Raw genomic sequence first — 20,933 nt, forward strand, 5'->3', positions numbered from 1 at the left:
GTCCCAGGAGACAGGCCTGGGTTTCCCCAGCACCTTGCTACAAGTGAGGGGTCTCCACAGACTGACCTGGGAGCTTAGCACCAGGCTACCGGTGGAGAGGATCCCTTTAGTCTGGCCTGGGGGGGGTCCGCCCCCCTGACTCTAAGTGGGGTCTGTTGGGAGTCCCCCCTCCCTAGCCTTGGACCATGTGGGGGATCCTCCTGGAAACTGGAGATGGGGTCCCAGCACTGGGCCACAAGAGGGGGCTCCCCCGGAGGCTGGCCTCACATGCCGCCACCCACAGTGGCTCGGACCCGGGCGGGGCTGAAGCAGCGGGGACCGCGGGGCGCGGGGCGGGCGGCCGGCAGGAGGCGCAGCGCGCGGGGAGGGGCGGCGGGGACGCGGTGGCGGCGGCGGGGACGCGCGCGCCCAGCCCACCCCCCGCGCCGCGCGGACAATAAACAGCGCGGGGCGATGCCGGAGCCGCTGCCGCCGCCCCCGCCGCCCCCGCCCGTCGCCAGCCCCTAGCCCGCAGCGCCCGCGCCCGCGCCCGCGCCCGCGCCCGACCGGGACCCGGAGCCGGGACCTCGGACCCAGGACCTCGGATCCGGATCCGCACGCCCGGGCATGGAGTGAGTAGGCGGCCCCGCGCGCCTCCCGGCCTCTCTGGCCTGGCGGACTCGGGGACGTGCGGGCGGGACCGGGGGCTACGAGGGGCCACTGGGGGGTCGGGGGGACCGGGACTTCGAGGTGGGGCATCGGGGTATGGCGGGGTACCGGGAGCGCGAGGGGCAACCAGGGACCATGAGGGGGACCGGGGACCGCGGGGGACCAGAGACCCTGGAGGAAAACCGAGGGGCGCGGGGGGGTGGCGCCTCCGCCTTTGCACCCCCCGCCCGCCGGGACCGAACCCCACCCCCCCCCGTGCTGGGCGGCCAGAGCTCCGCCCGCCGCAGCCCTTCCGCCGCTCCGCGCAGGGAGGGGGACTCCGAGCGGGGACCCCAGGCCCGGGCGCGCTACCTCCGGGGGCGGGGGGTGGCGGGCTGAGGTCCGACCTCCCGGAAAGCTGCTCCTGCGGAGGGGTGGGAAGGCCCATGGCGGATTCTGGCTTGTTGCTGTCCGGGGTTGGGGGGTGGCCGGTTTGTGGATGGGGGACAAGGCTCGTGCGCACGCCGCAGGTGCTCAGTGCTTGATCCGCGGGTTCCGGGGTGGGGGGCCCGAGCCCCACTCCCACAGGTGGGCGCTGCGGGCTGCGCGACAGGCACGGACGGGGCTGGGGCGGGGGGCGCCCGGAGTTGCGGGAGGGGCCCCCGCCTGGCTCCGCCGGCCTTTCCTGTTTTCCCGGCTGCAACTTTTCTCCGGGGACGGGATTCACACCCGTGACCCGCCCCACCCGCCACCCGCCACCCGCCACCCGCCGCGGAAGGTGACACCCGCTTCTCCTCGCTCTCACCCCCAGACAAAGGCCGCCGGCTGCCGCCCGGGGGTGCGGGGGCTGCCCTGAGCGCCTCTCCGCCTTGGTGGGCTGCTCCCCAGGGATCCTGGTGGGTGCGCCGGGCCTGCCACACAGGGCGCAGGGGACATCCGCACCCCCTTTCCCCCGGCTGGGACACGGGGCGCTCAGCCAGGGCCCCACCCAGCGCGCTCGCCAGGCGGCGGGGTCCCCCACCCGCCTCCACGGGCAGCGCTGCCCCGCCCGGGCCTGGAAAGTTTCTCTGGAAAATAGGTCTCAGCCCCTCCCCCCTCCCCCGAGGGGGCTCCTCTGGGTAGGGGGGACGCGGGGACAGGAAGGGGACCCGCGGAGGTTGGGCCAGGACCGCACCACAGCACCTGGCTAGTAAAATGATATGCTATAACATTTCATTTATATATATATATATATATATATATATATATATATTTTAAAGTCATTTATTTTTATGAGAGGAGAGAGATACAGAACAGCAGAGACAGAGACAGAGCCCTGCTCAGCTCTGGACGTTGGTGGTGCTGGGGATTGAACCCCAGACTTCAGAGCCTCAGCAGAACCCCAGTGTTGTCTCCCCTACTTTGTTTGTTATTATTGTCACTTTTTATCAGTTTTCTAAGCGTTAAGGGTTAGGCCCACCAGAGCTCAGGATGTGCAGGTCTGAGTGAGGCCCTGGGTTCAGTCCCAGCACTACCATCAGCCAAGACCAAGCAGGGCCCTCATCTCTTTCAAAGACAGTTTTTTGTGGTTTTTTGTGAGGGGATTTTTAAAAAGTTATGTTTTTTGTTTTGTTTTGTTTTAACGGAAGAGAAACCAGAGCTCTGCTCAGCTCTGGCTGATGGTGGTGCTGGGGATTGAACCTGGGACCTTGGAGCCTCTGGCATGATTCATAGCCATCATCTGTCTCCCCAGCCTGAAGGTCTCTGTATAGAAACTGCAGAAAGAACTCACTAGGTAACAACAACAATAAACAAGGGTAACAAAAGGGAAAAATAAATAAATAAGTAAATTAAATGAAAAAAAAAAAAAAAAGAATTCACTGGGTAGGGCTTGTGGGCCAGGTCTGAGCCTGGGCACCACAGAGGCTCCACAGTACCAGGGAAAGCTCCAGTGTTTTCTGTCTCTGAATAAAAGCAGCGGCCCTGTGGCAACAACTGACCCTGACCGTGTGATCCTTCCAGAGAAGGAAAATTGACTTGTTTACTGAGAAGCAGGCAGGCCACAGCGCCCCCCCCCCCAGCCTGTGTGGCCCCTCCCCCGACCTCTCTCCCCATCCCTGTCCAGCCCCCCGCTGGCAGGGGAGCAGGTAGAGGGGACAGAGCCTGGCAGTGGTGGTTGGCGTCACAGCTGACTCCACTCAGCGATTCTGCCTTTCCAGCTCTTTCCAGAGCCCATGCCGCTTCAATGCCCTGGGCTGACAGCTTTGCTCTGTTTTGACTCAGGGAGAGAAGGAAAGACACCACAGAACCCCCACCCCCACCCCCCAGCTTCCTCTGGTGCTCTGACACTGCCAGGTGGTGCTAGGGCTGGAACCCAGCGCAGGCGATCCACCCTGGGTGGCGGCTCCCTTCATATCTGACCTGGGACAGGCGATGGCACGGTGGGCAAAAAGCACTGTGCCTGAGGCCCGGGTTCAAGCCCTAGCGCCTTGTGGGAGGAGGAAGCTGTGTGGGCTGGCTCTGAGCACAGGGCTGTGCAGGCTCTCGGGTGTCCTGCTGGGCCCAGGAGACTCTTGGGAGGGGGCCTGTCTGGTTTGGGCCCCAGGGGCCCCTCCACCCGACCCTTGGCTCGGCCCTTGGCTCTTCTCGGGAAGGGGCCGTGCCTGGTGGTCACACCCAGGACAATGGGAGTGTCTGTTAAGGCTCCTGGGACTCTGGGTGCTGGGAAGTGGGTCCACGCTCTCCAACTTTTCATCCGTGTAGACACACACACACACACACAACACACACACACACACAACACACACGGGGTGGGGGCACTGCTCCTGAGCTTCCTATAGTGCTCTGGCACATCCCAGGTGGAGTCTGGCTGAGACCTGAACTGTGTACACTGCAAGGCGGGAGCCTTCCCCAGTGGACTACCTCTGGCCATGGTGGTACGCCCTTTTCTGGGGGGCCAGGCTCCCCTCCCTCCAGGTAGGCTGTAGTCTCTGAGTTGAGGGTTGCACACAAGGGGATGGCCTGGAGCTGGGGTCCAGTCCATCAGGGGAGGGGCTGTGCAGAGGTCCAAAGTGGTGAGTCCTGGGGACCCACAGGGTGGCCTAAGCCCCAGAAAAAGACATGCTGTGTGTGTGTTTGGGGGGGGGGGTCTTGACCTGGGTCTTGCCTGAGGGCTTAGGGCAGAAACAGGGAAGGCCTGGGCATACACTCCCTGAGGACAAGAGGCCAGTTGGAGGTGGTGTGGGGGCCCAGGGATGGGGGCAGAGCCTGGGGGGGGGGGAGGTTCCAGAGCTGGAGAGAGGACTGGAGAAAAAAAACTCAGGAGTTGGAGGCCTCCTCACTGCACCTGCCAGCAGTTGGGGACCCCCTGGAGTATGCCCAAGGCCTTCTGACTAGCAGTCTCTGCCTGGGAGTGGCAGCCCATACCCTGGGGACTCCACATGTCCAGAGGCCCTCTCTGTGCGGTCTCCCTGGCCTCCAGGAGACATGACCCCAGCTGTGCCTGCAACCCTGAATGTGGATGGGTCAGTGGGTGCCAGGCTGCGGGGCTGGACCGGCCTTCCCTGGTTCCAGAACGTTCTGTCCCCCCCCCCCCCCGCCCCCGCCAGGCAGCTCCTCAGCCCCTCTGTGGCTCCACTCGCATCTGGGGGGGGGGGCAGTTCTGGTTGTTTCCCACCAGGGATGCCCACCCTGAGGGGAGGGTCTCTCCCCATATGGAGTGTTTGGGGGGGGGGGGCCCAGGGGCAGGGTCAATTTCCCGGCATCCCCTTGTGCACAGAGGTTTTCTTTGTAAGAGAGAGAGAAAACGCACAACCCATGTCACTCGGGCACAGGCAGCGCTGAGAATCGGACCCGGGGCCTCATGCCCCCATGACCTGGACTCACCCTGCTGAACCCCTATGTCTTGTCACACCAAAGGGGGGGGGGTCAGGAGGCCCTGAGGGGCAGACTGGGGGGGTCCTGCAGCCTCCCTCCCCTAGGGTCCAGCACCTCCCCCCAGGTTAATGGCCAACAGGCCTGCTGGCTGCAGGTGCCCTGCTCTGACCTCTAGTCCCGGAGAGGGGCGGGGGTTCACGCCTGTCTGCCTCGAACCTTCCAGAAAGCCTTCTGGGGGCCGGGCTGGGCGCGCGGGACGAGCCCCGTCGGGAGGCTGGCCGGCTGGGGGGCGAGCAGGAGGGGACAGGGAGGGGGCGCCCCGTGGGGGTGCAGGGGGCCTGTGCTGCGGGCTGGGGGCCGGGAGCCCCGCCCCAGGTCGTGGTCAGCTGTCTGGGCAGCGCTGGAATGTTCCGGGCGGCCGGGCGCCCGCGGGATGACCTTGGGCCCGCGGCCGAACCTCTCTGAACCTCTCTGAACCCAGTCCCCGCCGTGAGCTCATCCCGGCCGCCGCCCTCCCCGCCGCGCCCGCCGACTTGGCTCTGAGCACCGCGAGCGGCCGGCCGCCTGGACGGGGGCGGGAGAGGGGGGGCCCTGGGGGGGACTGGGGGTGTCCAGGGGTCGGTATGCCCCCCCCGCCCCGCTCCCCTCCACCCGGCCGGCGCCTGCGCGCCCAGTTCAGCTTCTCAGCCTCGCTAGTTAGACCTTTCATGATCTGTCCAGGGGTCCACCTGCGCCTCCTGCCCCAGCCTTGGGGACCCCCCCGCTCCGTGGTCCCCTCCGCCCGGGCCTGGGACACCTGCTGTTGGGGTCCCGTCAGTAAGGGGGTTCGCCCCCTCTTGCGCCTGGGGGTTTGTTTTTCGGGGATTCACGGAGCTGCGCATTCTCCCGGAGTGACCTCAGCTGCCTCGCGCTAGGGCGGGTTCTGAGGTGCCCCTCCCTGCAGCCCCTGAGGCCCGGGCCGGGAAGCCCCTGTCTCCAGGAGCGGGGATGGGGGCGGGAGATGCTCGGCGCCAGCCCCGCCCCCGCGTGCCGGGCTCCGCGTTGCTATGGTGACGGCGCGGTTGCCAGGACGACCGCCTCCCGCGGGCCCCGCCATCCATCACCCGGGCGCCTGAGTGGGGAGGGGTGGGGAGGGAGACGCCCCCGCGGGGGCCCTGGGCCCCTGCACCCCGCGGCTCTGCACCCTGCACCCTGGCCCCGGCCCCTGACCTTGCCTGCCTCTCGCCAGCCCGGGCCCGGGGTGAGGGGTGACCCCAGCCTGCAGCCCTCTCTGCAACCCCTGTGGCTCTGCACCCACCCGGCTGCCCGCCTCTTGGGATGGCAGATGCACAAGCCCCAGGAGGGCAGGGCTGGGGCGCTGAGGCCGAGGGCCAGCTGGTGGGTCCTCAGTGAGGGCCCTAGACCCTGGAGTCCACTTCAGCGACAGGCCCTAGGGGTCCCCAATCATTAGACTTATTTATGAGAGAGAAGCAGAACATCCCTCCCGCACATGGATGCCTGGGCTGCAACTTGGGGCCTAGTTACTGGGAGTCCGGCGCTCCGTCCCCGGCCTTCTTCCCGGTTGCAGCCCGGCGAGGAGATGACCTGAGAGTCCCAGGTTCAGTCACCAGAGATGAGCAGGGTTGGAGGAAAATAAGTCAAGAAATAAAATAATAAATAATAAAGGGCAGTTAGTGGCTCCACCTGGCTGAGTGCTCATGTTACAATGCTCAAGGGCCCACCTTACAATGCTCTGGCTCCCACCTTCAAGGGGGAAACTTTGCAAGCCGTGAGCAGGGTTTCTGGAGTCTCTCTTACTCTTTCCCTCTCTCTCTATTTGGTATTGTCTTTATTTATTGGATAGAGATAGAAATCGAGAGAGGAGGGGGAGGGAAGGAGGGAGAGAGACAGAAAGACGACTGCAGCTCTGCTTCAATACTTGCAAAGCTTTAAAGCTTTGCCTCTGAAGGTAGATACCTAGGGCTCAAACCTGGGTCCTTGTGCCTTGTAATGTGCGCTGGCCATCCGGGAGGTGGTACAGTGGATAAAGCTCTGGACTCTCAAGCATGAGGTTCTGAGTTCTATCCCCGGCAGTGCATGTACCAGAGTGTCGTCTGTTTTTCTTTCTCCTCTTATCTTTCTCATTAATTAATAAATAAAATCTTTTTAAAAAATGTGTGCTCAACCAGGTACACCACCATTCACCCCCATCTTTCCTTCTCTATCTCCCCTCTTCTCTCAATTTCTCTCTGTCTTGTCCAATAAAATTAAAAAAAAAAAAAAAAGGCCACCAGGAACAGTGGATTCATAGAGCCAGCTCTAAGCCCCAGCAATAACCCTGGTGGGAAAAAAGTAGAGAGGAGAGAGAGATGAGAGACAGGAGGGAGAAAGGGAAGAGAGAAAAGTGGGAGAGAACGGATGGGGGAATAGGAGATTCAAAGAGAGGAGAGACAGCAAAGGGGGCCGGGTGGTGGTGCACCTGGTTGAGTGCACCTGTTCCCAGGCACAAGGACCTGGGTTCAAGCCCTCAGTCCCTACATGCTGGGGGAAACTTCATGAGTGGTGGAACAAGGCTGCAGGGGTCTCTCTGTCTTTCTGTCCCGTTCTCTCCCACTCCCCTCTCAATTTCTGGCTGTCGCCATCCAATAAATAAAGAATTTTTTTTAAATATTAAAAAAAAAAGTGAAGGGCTAGCCCTGTGCGGCAGTTGGAGAGCAAGGAGTGGGAGGCAGTGAGACACCCTATGTGTCCGTCCCAATGGTCCTTCTAGAAGGGTCTCCACAACCTAGTCCTGGGTCAAGCCTTTCCTGAACTCCACCAGTAGAACCCAGCCTCTGGGGGTGGGGCTGGTGATGCCGGGAAGCTCAGGAAGGACAGCAGTGGCGGGGTGGGGTGTGGTGGGGTCATCCAGCAGGGCTTGGGGGCTGGTTGCCAGCCCGACCTTCAGAGAGGCCAGGAAACCGGGCCTGAGAAGAGAGTGTGGGGATGGGCCCAGCCCAGCCTGAGGACAGATCTGGGCCAGAGCCAGGGGTGTGACTTGGGGTGTAGCCAGCACCCCCTGACCTGGGGCCTCTGTTCCCTGCAGAACCACAGGGCTGGGGGATGCACGCCAGTGGTTGTTCAGAGGGGAAAACTGAGGCAGGAGGGGTGGCGAAATGTTTTGGAGACCCCACCCTGAGGGTTCTGGGTGCTGACACTGGAGGGGGCCAGGAATGGGGACAGGGGCAGTAGGACCAAAGGCTCAGCTATAATTTCAGTCCCTGAGAGATAAGGGCTCCCTGGCTCAGGACACCTCCCTCCAGCAGGAATTCAGGGTGGAGAATCTGCCCCCCCCACCTCAACCCCGGGAAAGCCTGAATCTTGGGGAGGTGGGCAGGGGGCAGCTGCCTGGGTCCCAGTGTTAACTGAGCATCTGCGGCCAGCAGCTTCTGGGGGTGAGAAGGAAGCTGCTCTCTCTGTCTTGGAGTGGGTCTGGGGCCCTGGCTGGCGGTGGGGGCAGCAGAGTAGGGAAGCAGGACCAGCCCGGTGGCAGTTAGGGAAGGGGTCTCTGCTGGGGCTGGGGTCAGGGATGGCTGCCCCCACCCATTCCTCCACATCCAAACCCTGTCACTCTGGAGGCCTCTGGCACTGAGCAGCCCTCTATGGGCTGCACCCCCAGACGTGGGCCAGTGAGCAGGGGCTTTGGGCCTCTTTGCTGTGTGTTCTTGGGCAGCCGGTAGCCTCTCGGCCTCCAGACGCCCAGAAGTGTCCAGTGCAGGCCAGAGGGAGGAGGCCCCCAGGCAGGGCTGAGGAAGGAGCTGGCCTGGGCCCCTGTGGGGTGAAGAGCCCCTCCTTCCTGAGCCCCTCTTCTGCCCACTCTGCTCGTTGGCCCAGCCTCCATGGCTCCTGCCGGCCTCAGCCTCCCTGGGTGTCAGGACAGAGCCCGGCCCGGTGCCCCCAACCCCCCCCCCCCACCAGCGGCAGCAGGGCCAATCCTGGTGGAGCCCTGTTATGGCTGAGGTTGGGGAACATGCACCCCAGGCTGACACCCCACCCCGTACTGCAGGGTCCTGGCAGCAGAAACCTCGGCCCAGCAGGAGCGGCTACAGGCCATCTCGGTGAGTACCCTCGCCCCCCACACCCCTGCAGACGGGAGAGACGGGAGAGACACGGCACCCAGACCCTCACGCTCCTCCCTCCTGCGGTCTACAGACCACCACAGCTTTGTGCCTGGTGTGGGCAGGTGGGGGGGCTTATCCTTGGCGCTTGGTCTGGGGTGAGGCTGACGTCCCTGCATCCCAGGAGAAGAGGAGGCGGCAGGAGGAGATTGAGGGCAAGAGGCGGCAGCTGGAAGAGGACCGGAGGCAGTTGCAGCACCTGAAGGTGGTGACAGGGTGGGGCACAGGGACAGGGGACAGGGACAGGGGACAGGGCTGGGGACAGGGACAGGGACAGGGGACAGGGACAGGGCTGGGGACAGGGACGGGGACAGGGACAGGGATGGGGACAGGGATAGGAGACAGGGACAGGGCTGGGGACAGGGACAGGGGACAGGGACGGGGCTGGGGACAGGGTGGGGGATGGGGAGCGGGGCTTGGGGGATAGGGGGCAGGGACAAGGCTGGGGACAGGGTGGGGAATGGGAAACAGGTGGGGCAGGGGACAGGGACAGGGTAGGGAATGTGGGACGGGGCGGGGGGGACAGGGCAAGGGACAGGGGAGAGGGACAGGGTAGGGGATGGGGGGCAGGGGAGAGGGACAGGGCAGGGGATGGGGGGACAGGGGAGAGGGACAGGGTGGAGGATGGGGGACAGGGTCGGGATGCGGACAGGGCTGGGGAACAGGGCCGGGGTGGGGGGATAGGGACAGGAACAGGGCAGGGGATGGGACAGGGAAAGGGACAGGCCGGGGCACGGGGGACAGGGTGGGGGATAGGATGGGGGATAAGCGGGGGGTCTGTGTCCCCAGCTGTGGGATGGGACATGTTGGGCACAGCGGGGACAGAGCAGGGACAGGGGGACACGAGGTGTCCAGGGCGGGAGCAGGTGTGCTGACCCTTCCCTGTCCAGTCCAAGGCGCTCAGGGAGCGCTGGCTGCTAGAGGGGACTCCACCGGCCACCGAGGGGGATGAGGCCCTGCAGCAGCAGATGCAGGAGGACAAGCAGAGGGCGCGGCTGCTGGAGGCCTCCATCGCCAGGTGGGTGGCCGCTCTGTCTCTCCGGGCTCTGGGGGGCCTGCCTGCCTGGGACGTGACCCCACGGGACAAAAGGCTGGCACAGGGGAAAGTGACCCCAGGAAGTAGGACTGGTCCCTCAGTGGGGAGCAGGGGTGTCCCCGGGCCGGCCCCCCTCGGAGAGGCAGGAGTCTGCTCCCCGCTCCCCGGGCCCTGTGCTGCTCTCACTGGGAGGGCTTCAGGGCTGGTGTGTCTCTCCCTATCTGCCTCTGTCTGTCTCTGACCGGAAAAGACAGCCCAGAGTGGTGAATCCCCAGCAACAACACCGACAGCACCAACAGCAAAAGCAGGTCCGGGTGCTGTCGTACCTGGCTGAACACACATTAAAATGCACAAGGACTTGGGTTCAAACACCCAGGCCCACCTGCAGGGGAAAAGCTTTGCAGGGGTGGAGCAGGGCTGCAGGTGTCTGTCTCTCTCCCTTTCTCTCTCCCTCTTCCCCCTCAACTTCAGTCTCTATCCAGTTAGTAAAAATAATAAAACAGGGTGGTCTGGGAGGTGGTGCAGTGGTAAAGCTTTGGACTCACAAGCATGAGGTCCCGAGTTCGATCCCTGGCAGCACATGTGCCAGAGTGATGTCCGGTTCTTTCTCTCTCCTCCTATCTTTCTCATAAATAAAGTCTTAAATAATAATAATAATAATAATAATAAAAAAAAACAATTTTAATCTAAAGAAAGTATGGGGAAGGTGCAGGTCCCTCAGAGGCTGAGCCCCCACCTGCTGGGTGCAGTGACCACTGGGGCCGCACCAGCAGGGGACCCACCTCTGCACCCCCCACCCTGTGTGTCTGGCACCTGTGGGTGCTTTGGGGGCTTGTGCTTCCCCCAGCACACCTCCTCCAGGAAGCCCTGTAGGGAGTGTTTTAGTTGCCTGCAGCTTGCCATCCTGGCCCCTCAGTGAGGGGCCTCAGTATCCCTAGGGCCGTCTCCCACAGGGCTGAACACCCCCCACCCTGCCGCCTCACCCACACCCAGCTGAGCGGTGGCTCTGGGACACTGTCAGCTTTTCCCCCAGAGCCCTGCTGAGCTCCGGCTGATGGTGGTGCTGGGAACTGGACCTGGGCCCTCAGAGCCTCAGGAAGGAGAGTCTTTGTATCACCATTATGCTTTTTCCATTACCCCACCCACCCCTGACTGTGGATTTAATTATGTTTTCCCATCTAGGGACAGTGTCCTAGCCTCTCCTGCCACCCCACCCCCACCCCTGGAAAACAAACTCTTGTAGCCAAAGGGGTTAGGGCAGTGGTTAGAGCACTGGGTACTAAGGCGTGAGGCCCTGAGTTACATCCCTGGCGTATGTACCAGAGAGAGGCACTGCTTCTCTCTTCTTTTTTTCCTTTTTGTTTTTAAATGCACATATATTTTTTAATATTTTATTTACTTATGAGAAATACAGGAGGACAGAGAAAGAATCAGACATCACTCCAGCACCTGTGCTGCCGGGGATCAAACTCGGGACCTCATGCTTGAGAGTCCAAAGCTTTACCACTGCGCCACTTCCCAGACCACCCATTTTTTTTTTTCTTTTTACTCTTTGATTTATTGGAAGGAAAGAGCTAGAAATTGCGAGCAAGGGGGAGATAGAGATGGAGAGAGACAGACACCTGAAGCCCTTCTTCACCAATCACAAAGCTTTTCCCCTGCAGGTAGGGAGGGGGGCCTTGAACCCGGGTCCTTGCACACTGTAAGATGTGCGCTCAACTGGGTGCACCACCACGCAGTCCCTCTCTCTTTCCGTAATAAATCTTTTTTTTTTTTTTTTTTTTTTTTTTTTTACCAGAGCACCACCATAAGCTCTGGCTTATGGTGGTACGGGGGATTGAACCTGGGACTTTGGAGCCTCAGGCATGAGAGTCTGTTTGCATAACCATGATGCTGTCTGCCCTCCGCCTTTAATAAATCTTTTAAGGGCTGGGGAGATAGGCATGGTGATGTGAAAAGGCTTTTGTGCCAAAGGCTCTGAGACCCCCCAGGTTCAGGGCCCAGCAAAACTATCAGCCAGAGCAAAGCAGGGCTCTGGAGGAAATAAGAAATCAATAGTGATAATAATAGTAATACTGGGGTGATAGCATAACAGGTCTGCAAAAGATTCTCCGGCTTGAGGCTCCGAGTCCCCAGGTTCAACCCCCAGCACCACCATCAAGCCAGGGCTCAGCAGTGCTGTGAGAAAGAAAACAAAACAAAATAAATTCAACATTTTTTCTAAAAAAAAAAAAAAAAAAAAAGACATTTTTTAAAAGCAAGAAAAAGAAACCAGAGGGCATGGCAGGCAGGTGCTGGGAAGCTGTCCGGCGCCTGAGTCCCCCCACTCCCGACCGCAATAAAGCCAGCCTGCCCCCTGCCCAGGCTGGAGACGGAGATTGAAGCCCTGGAGAATGGAGATGTGTCTCTGGCCCCCGCAGCTGTCCCCAGCCCAACCCCGGAGGGCTCCAAGGCAGAGGTGATGGTCAACTCCCAGCAGGTGAGTCCCCATCGCCCAGCCCCTGGGGCGGGGCCTACCTGGAGTCCTCTGGGCCCCCCATGGGCAGCCTGGAGGAGGTGGCTTTACAGGTTGAAGAAGAGTTCTACTCAGACCAGAGGCCCAGACTAGAGGCTTTTGGGGGGGGGGGGGCAGTGGAGCAGGGATGTCGGCCCGGGGGTGTGGGGGTAGGTGGGTTAGCCAAGGAGAAACCCTGGGTGCCTTCCAGGCAGAGGGCTCCTCCAGAGATGGTGTGGGAGGGGGAAGGGGGGCCAGGGTTCACTGACCTGGGGTCCCCTGGGAGGGTTTGGGGCTGCCTGGGTGGACCCAGGAGGCACCTGAGCCTGGCAAGGTGGGGGCTCCCTGCTGTTGCCTCCTGGGCAGTGGGCTGGTCAGGAGGGCCCCCCCCCTGATTCTCTCCTGCTTCCTTGCAGACGCCAGTGGGCACCCCCAAAGGTAAGGCTTCCGGAGGGAACACGTGGCCAGGGCGCCCCCTGGTGGCCACAGGGGGAGCGGCGGGCAGGAGCTGTGAGGGGTTCTGGCAACCCAGTAAGGTTTTAATTAATTAGACAAGGGGAGTCGGGCGGTAGCGCAGCAGGTTAAACTTGGCGCAAAGCACAAGGACCGGCACAAGGATCCCGGTTCGAGCCCCCGGCTCCCCACCTGCAGGGGAGTCGCTTCCCAGGCGGTGAAGCAGGTCTGCAGGTGTCTGTCTTTCTCTCCCCCTCTCTGTCTTCCCCTCCTCTCTCCATTTCCATTTCTCTCTGTCCTATCCAATAATATCTACAACAATAAAACAACTAGGGCAACAAAAGAGAGTAAATACATATAAAAAATTAAAAAATTAATTAGACAGAGACAGAGAGGAAATTGAGAAAGGAGGGTGAGGAAGAGGGAGACAGACAACTGCAGCCCTGCTTCACAACTCATGAGCCCCCCTTGAACAGCCCCCCTTGACAGGGCCTTGAACCCCGGACCTTGAACACTGTAGTGTCTGTGAGCACCACCTGGCCGCAGGACCAGGAAGTTATCACCCCACCCCACCCCACCCTGTACAGACGAGGACATTGAGGCTCTGCTGGGGGGATGGCATGTCTGTGCAGGGTCCCTCCCTGCTCCACGCAGGGCGCCCAGGACACCCCACCCCATCCTGTCAGCTGAGCTTAGCATTCATGTCTGCAAAATGGGGTAGGGGCGTGCAAGTCCCAGCAACTTGGGCACCAGGCATGCCCCCCTTTATATCTGTGTATGTCTCTTCCTCTCGTCCTTCCTCCTTCCTTCCTTTGCCTGGACTGCATGGAAGCTGAACCCTGCAGGATTCTCAGGTCCCCGTCTCAGGTCCCAGTAGATCTCTCTCTCTCTGTGTGTTTATTATTTATTTAAAAAATATTTATTTATTCCATTTTGTTGCCCTTGTTTTTTATTGTAGTTATTATTTTTATTGATGTCATCGTTGTTGGGTAGGACAGAGAAATGGAGAGAGGAGGGGAAGACAGGGGGAGAGAAAGACAGACACCTGCAGAACTGCTTCACCACTGGTGAAGCGACTCCCCTGCAGTTGGGGAGCCTGGAGCTCAAACCGGGAACCTTAACGCTGGTCCTTGTGCTTTGCGGCACATGCTCTTAACCCGCTGTGCTACCGCCCGACTGCCTGTTATTTTTTATTTTAAAGATGTGTTTATTGGGCAGGGCTAGATAGCATAATGGTTATGCAAAGAGACTCTCATGCCTGAGGTTCCAAAGTCCCAGGTTCAATCCCCTACACCACCATAAGCCAGAGCTGAGCAGTGCTCTGGTGTTTCTCTGTCTCTTCCTCTCTGCATCTCTCTTAAAAGTAAAATGAAATATATTTTTTAAAAAGATGTATTTACTTTATTAATGAGAGAGAAGTAGAGCATCCCTCTGGCATATGTGGTACCTGTGATAGAACTCGGGACCTCACACCTGGGAGTCCAGCCTTCCTGCCACTGTGCCCCTTTCTGGGCTGCTCTCATCATCATTTTAAATTTTTCCCCATGGGGTTAATGGGTGGGACTCAGTGCCTGTACTTGGCTTCATCACTTCTGGTGTTTTGATTTTGTTTTGTCGTACTAGAGACATGGAGGAAAAGGGGGGGGGAAGAGACTGCTCAGAGTGTGGGCCAGGTGTGTCTGTGGGGGTCTGTGTGTCCAGGCCCACATGCCTTGACCCCTCTCTCTGTCTGTGTCCCCTCCCCAGCAGAGACACGTGTGTCCAACACGCCGGTGAGGATGACAGACGGGGCTACCCGGATGAAAGCAGGTGGGTGGTTGGGGCCTAGGCAGCAGGGGTGTGTGGAGAGGGGGCCGGGCACCCTCTGCTTGGCACCCCGGCGTAGGCTGGCCTCCCGGAAGTCGGGGCGGGTGTGTGTGTGTGTGTGTGTGTGTGTGTGTGTGTGTGCGCGGCTCCCCGCACAGCACAGCCTCCGCTCGCCTCACTGCCACCCTGCCCATCCTCTGTTGCCCCCCAGGGTGACCACACTGGCCCTCGAGTCCCTGAGCTTCAGAAAGGGCCGTCGGGGTCAGCGCTCGCCCCAGCCGTCGTCAGCAGCGCCCCAGCTGGTCACCCGGGTGGAAGGAGGGGGAGTCTCACTGAAGTGGGAAGCAGAAACCTAGACAGCCAGGTGGGGGCTGTGCCCCATCCCCACAGGAAGGAGGGGCTCCCAGGTGGGCTGCACGCCAGGAAACAAGGGGCACATTTTGGGGGAGAGGAGAGCTGTGAAGCCTGTAGCTTGGGGGACCACAGGGGACAGCTTGGCCAAGAGGTGACACTTTAGCAAGACTCACAGGAAGTGATGACAGGGTGGTGGGCAGCTGGGGAGGGGCTGTCGGGCAGAGGGCATGGCCCGTGCAAAGGCCCTGGGGTCAGGTCTTCCACCTGGGCAGGAGAGACAGCAGAGGACCTTGGGACTGGAACCAAGGGAGCCAAGGGGAGAGAGGACTGACGAACAGGACCTGGGGGGGAGCCCTGGAGGGGTCACAGCGCGGGGGAGGATCTAGTACTATAGTAAAGAGGGGCGAGTCAGGGGTCGGGCGGTAGCGCAGCGGGTTAAGCGCACATGGCACAAAGCGCCAGGACCGGCGTGAGGGTCCCGGTTCGAGCCCCCGGCTCCCCACCTGCAGGGGGTCGCTTCCCAGGCGGTGAAGCAGGTCTGCAGGTGTCTGTCTTTCTCTCCCCCTCTCTGTCTTCCCCTCCTCTCTCCACTTCTCTCTGTCCTGTCCAACAACGACGACAGCAATAATAACCACAACAATAATAATTACAGCAATAAAACAACAACGGAAACAAGAGGGGGGAAAAAAGCTCCAAAAAAAAAAAAAAGAGGGGTGAGTCACCCCGTCCTGACGGCGAGACCAGACCGGGGGTGGGTAGGGGGCAGGCAGGGAGGTAGAGTCTGGAGAGCAGGCAGGCTCCGGGGGTGCAGGGGGTTGGTGGTCGAGTTCTGGAGAATGATGTCGCCTCGTGCCGAGGAACGGGGGCCAGGAGTGTTCCGGGGTGCACACAGAGAGGACTGCGGCTTCTCTGCTTGGTCCCACCGTCCACCCCGCGGGACACAGAGGCTGCGGGTGGGGCTGCGGGTGGGGCTGCGGGTGGGGTGCCGGGGAGCACCGGGGAGCTACAGAGGCTGTGGAGCAGGGAAGGGCTGCCAGGCGCCTGCCACCTCCTCCCGCTTGGCTCTGCTTGGCTGCAGCCCTGGGGGCTGGGGCGGGCAGGGACCCCGGTAACCGGTGCCTGTCGTGGCAGCCATGTACTCGGTGGAAATCACCGTGGAGAAGGACAAGGTCACGGGGGAGACGCGGGTGCTGTCCAGCTCCACGCGGAGCCCCCAGCAGCCGCTCCCCCAGGGCGTGAAGGTCTACGAGGACGAGACCAAAGGTAGGCGCCAGTGCCCTGCAGTCCCGTCCAGGGAAACACCGAACCCCGCCCAGGGCTGGTCTCCGCGGTTCTGGCTCTGTCCCCACCCAGCGCAGCCGCGCCCACACAAAGACAGGGACGCCCTCGACGAGGCCACGCCCACACAGAGGCACCTCCTGTGAGAGCCCCGCCCATTGGGTGAAGTCTTGTCCATCACAATGAAGTACAGATGTGAAGCCACGCCCACCCAGACCCACGGAGAGCCCCGCCCTCTGAAAGCTCCTCCCATAAAGCCACGCCCACCGCCAGCTCCCCACCCAAACCCAGCCCAATTGGAAGTCCCGCGTCGGTCAAGCCACACCCACAACTAGCCCCGCCCTCTAAGAAGCCCCGCCCCTGCACCTGCAGGTGAGCGCCCAGGCTTGGCTCAGCTGACTCCTGGCCACTCACTGCGTTCTGTTCTGTTCTGACAAAGTTGGTGCCCAGAGACAGGAGGGGGTGGTGTCCTGGGGAAGGCTGAGGCCCCAGCTGGCAGCCCCCTGGATGCAGGTGGCAGGGGACAGTGCAGCCATGCAAAGGACTCAGTGGCGGGCAAGAGTTGGTGGGAACATTTTGGGGAGGAGTGGAGCTGTGGCTTGGTATTGGGGGTCCCCTTTGGCCACAAGGAGAGGAATGGACTAGCCTGTGCCCCAAAGTGGGGAGGGGACCCCGGGACTCACAGGTGACTTAAGGGTAGAAACCCCCAAGGTCTCTGCTGTTACTGGAGTGTCCTAAAGTCCACTCTCAAAACCAGAGTCGGTGGTGCTCACCACTTGCTGGGCCTGAGGCCCTGTGTTCTAGCCCTGATGCCACAGGGGAGCACCGTAGCCAGCACCGAGGGAAGCTCCCTGGATGGTGGGGTGGTGCTGTGCTGTCTTTCTCTCTCTAAAAACAAGGGTGAAATCATTGGGGCGGGATGGCCACTCGGGCTCCAAGTGGAAGGGTTCCCGTCTCTGTCCTTGGCGGGGTGTCCGGCGGTGCCCACAGGGTCTTCTGTGACATGTCACCACTGGGCAGCCTCCGTGGCCTACGGGGTCCCTTTAGGTCTTGAGAGACAGAGAGGCAGAGACACCCCGACCCCACTTCACCATCCATAAAGCTCTCGTGTGGTGTCGGGGCTCAAACCCAAGGCTTTACACACAGCAAGATGTGTGCCCTGCCTGCTGAATCTTGCGCTCTGTGTATCAAATGGACAGCACAGAAGAGAGAGAGAGACAAGAGTGTGTGTGTGCATGTGACATCACCCCTTTTGCACAAACACCCAGGAGGGAGTTTTGGGACTTGTGGAGGTCCCATGTTTAGCCTTTGGGATGCAGTGGCCATGCCTACCAGGGATTCCTCCCATGTGAAGCCAGGCCCAGCTGCCCAGCCTAGGACAGGCCCTCCAGGTGGGGGACCCTCCCCCAACGCCCCTGGGACCCAGGACCTGTCAGACCGGACCTGGGCCACTTGCATGGGAAGGCAGTGTTTCCGTGGTAACAGGGAGACTCAGGTTCCCTGCCCCCCAGTCATCCCACCTTGAAACCCATCCGCCCTGTCCCCTGGGCTTATGGAAACAGAATGAAAGAGATTGCTTTCTCCAGCGGGTGCTGCCCAGGAGCCCAACCTTCAGCCTGGGGAGGCAGGGCCACCATCCCCTCCCCACTCCCAGCTGCAGGGCTGGGTCTGCTGACCTGTCCCCAGAGGCCTGCCGGTGACAGACCGGGAAGGGAAGTCCCTGCAGCAAAATCAGGGGCGATCACCTGCCCTACTCAAAAACTGGAGCCCTGCTCAGCTCAGCATAAGGTGGTGCCCAGGCTTGAACCCAGGACCTATGGGGCTTCAGGTATTTAAGACTCCTGCCCTGACAGGCAGACAGGAGAGACACCACAGCCTGCAGATAGTGCTCATAAGGTGGCTGGAGGCTCGAACCCAGGGTCTTGTGCACTTTCCCAGGTGAGCCACCTCCTAGCCCCTGGCAAAATAAATAAGCAAGTAAGCAGAAAGATCTGTGGGCTGAGGAGACAACACAGTGGTTCTGCAAAGGATTCCTCTGCCTGAGGCCCTGAGATGCCAGGTTCAATCCCCAGCAGGGCTCTGGGGAAATTATATATATATGTATATATATAATATAAATTATATATATATGTATATATAATATAAATATAATATATATTATATATATTATATATATATTATATTATATATATAATATATATATAATATATATATTATATATATATTATATATAATATATATATATATATATATATATATATATATATATATAATTTACTCATCAGAAAGAAGCAGAGAGACAGTCTGTCACTTGCAATGCAGGATCTGGAATTCAGCCTAACGCTGTAGAGCCTGGCACTGTGCCCCTCCTTGGCCACTGGATATTAAGACTTTAAAAAAAATTTTTTTGTCCATTTCTTCAAAGGTCCTGACTTCACTTCCTTTCTTCTTCTTCCTTTTTTAGGGTATTTTATTTATTTTATTTTTGAAAGAGATGCAGAGAGAAAAAGAGAGAAACACCAGAGCACTGCTCAGCTTTGGCTTATGGTGGTGCAGGGGATTGAACCTGGGACTTTGGAGCCTCGGGCATGGCAGTCTCTTTGCATAACCACTATACTATATACCCCCATCCTCTTCTTTTTAAAAAAATTTACTTATCCTATACTGGATAGAGAGGAAGGGGAGAAACCTGCAGCCCTGCTTCTCTGCTGGTGAAGCTTCAGTCCTCAGGTGGGGACCAGGGGGCTTGAACCCGGGTCCATGTGCACTGTGATGTGAGCACTCAATCAGGTGTGCTACCGCCTGGCCCCAAGACTTTTAACTTTAAAATAAGCCATTTTTGGCTTTGTTTTATTATAGAGACAAGGTAAGAGAGCAAAGGGAGGTAGACAGGGACCCCTGCAGCCCTGCCCCACCAGTGCTCCTGAGGATTCTTCCCTGCAGATGGAGACCGGGGCCTTGAACCCCGGGGCCTTGTGCATATTTCAAAGCTCCCCTTTATTCATACCTATGAGCGCTCACCCCCAGCAGGGAGACCCAGCTCTCTGCCCACCTCCAGCTGTCCCCCAGCTCTGGCCCAGACCTCTGGGGGGCGCAGGTCTGTCCCCCTCTTAAGGCCCCTCTGTCTCCGCAGTGGTTCACGCAGTGGATGGTGCGGCCGAGAACGGCGTCCAGCCGCTCAGCTCCTCCGAGGTGGCCGAGCTCATCCACAAGGCGGAGGAGGCAGCGGCCAGGCCCGCGGAGGAGACGGCACCCACGGCGAGGACCCCACCGGCCCGGAGGGAGATCACCGGGCTGTGCGCAGAGCCAGACCAGGCGCCCCCAGACGCCCACGCCGGCCAGGAGCCCCCAGTCACCATGATCTTCATGGGCTACCAGAGCGTGGAGGACGAGGCCGAGACCAAGAAGGTGCTGGGGCTGCAAGACACGGTGACCGCCGAGCTCGTGGTCATTGGGGATGCGCCCAAGTCGCCCGCGCCCCCCAACGGCAGCGCGGCCGAGCCCCCCGCCGCTGCGCCCCCCGACGAGCAGCCCCCCGCGCCCACCGAGGCCCCGGACAGCGACCCCAAGAAGCAGCCGTGCAAGTGCTGCTCCGTCATGTGACCCCCGCCACTGACTGCGGGGGGGGGGGGGGGGGGAGACGCAGGGCCCGGGCACCCCAGGGGTCTGCTCTGCGCGCCCCCACCTCGCCCGCTGCGGGGCCCCTCTGACCCTCGGCTGAGCCTGGGAGGGGCCGCCCTGAGTTCTGGCTTCTGGCGGGGGCCGTAGTGGGGTCTTCTGAGCTCAGACCCCCCCCCACCCCTGGGGCTGGACTTCCTCCTGGTGCTAATTCGGAGACCCTGAGGGGGCTGCGTGGACCCCCCATTTTGCTCGGACCAGGGCCCGGCCCCCACACCCACAGACAGCCACCCCCCCCCCCCGGGTTCAAGGCGGGTAGTGTGGGCCCAGGGTTGGAGCCCCCCCAGGAAAGATGGCCTACCACCGTCTGGGGGGGGGGCGAGGGTCCCTCGGGCTATACCCTCCAGGCGCCCACTTCTTTGGCCGCCCCTCCCCACCACCTGGCCGGCCAGCCGCAAAGGTGCCCCTGCCCTGTGTGGGCGGCGGCCCCATGTACCCCGGTCCCCACGGGAGGCCCCGCTTGCAGTGTGACCAAGGCCCTGTCCTCCGTGTCCTCAGAGGAGCAAATAAACGTGTGAACCGCACCTTCTGTTGTTGAGAAGCTGAATGAATGGGGAGTCAGCAGGGGCCCGCTGCCCTCACACACCTAGGCAGGGAGGGTGCGGTGAGGGGCTGCTCACAGCCCCGGGCTGGGGGGCGGAGACGCCCCAGACTCTGCTGGCTAACGTGGGCGGCGAGCAGCCAGGGACGGAGCTAGGCCAGGGGTTGCTGGGTGGGCACTCTGGGAGAAACCTCCGTCCTGACCCAGTTTCTCCTTCTGTTCCTGGCTCCAGCATCCCCAAGCCCCCAGCCTGGCAGCAGACCCCCACCTCTGCCTCAGTTTCCCCATCTGACCCCCTCCACTTTCCAATCTGGGGGGCAGACCCCCACTTCTGCCTCAGTTTCCACACATAATCCTGATTCCAGGGCCCCCGAGCCTGGGAGCAGAGCTGCTGCCCCACCCACCCCCTTGCATATTTCAAAGCTCCCCTTTATTCATACCTATGAGCGCTCACCCCAAGCACGGAGACCCAGCTCCCTGCCCACCTCCAGCTGCCCCCCAGCTCGAGCCCAGACCTCTGGGGGGCGCAGGCCTGACCCCACTGTCTCCACAGTGGCTCACGCAGTGGACGGCATCCAGCCGCTCAGCTCCTCGAGCTCACCTGTTCCCCATGTGCTTCCTGGCTGCAGGGCGCCCTCACCCAGCCTGGGGGCAGACCCCCACCCCATGGGCTGA

The 20,933-nt window shown here is 60.8% G+C and overlaps 1 protein-coding gene across 2 annotated transcripts; it reads left to right on the top strand.

Moving 5' to 3' along the window:
* Positions 1 to 359: 359 nt before the first annotated feature.
* On the top strand, positions 360 to 20,241 carry PALM (paralemmin). Of its 2 annotated transcripts, XM_016188965.2 has the most exons (9): positions 361 to 611; positions 8,507 to 8,558; positions 8,743 to 8,823; positions 9,509 to 9,636; positions 12,019 to 12,133; positions 12,565 to 12,586; positions 14,348 to 14,410; positions 15,893 to 16,024; positions 19,173 to 20,241. In XM_016188965.2, exons 1-9 carry the CDS (start codon positions 607 to 609, stop codon positions 19,640 to 19,642), a joined length of 1,068 nt encoding a protein of 355 aa, XP_016044451.1. In that variant the 5' UTR covers positions 361 to 606; the 3' UTR covers positions 19,643 to 20,241. The 2 variants fall into 2 exon arrangements, with proteins under 2 accessions (XP_060037417.1, XP_016044451.1); XM_060181434.1 differs by lacking the exon at positions 15,893 to 16,024 and having other exon boundaries at positions 360 to 611.
* The last annotated feature ends 692 nt before the right edge of the window (positions 20,242 to 20,933 follow it).

This window comes from Erinaceus europaeus, chromosome 23, assembly GCF_950295315.1.
Source record: "Erinaceus europaeus chromosome 23, mEriEur2.1, whole genome shotgun sequence".
Taxonomy (NCBI): Eukaryota; Metazoa; Chordata; class Mammalia; order Eulipotyphla; family Erinaceidae; genus Erinaceus; species Erinaceus europaeus.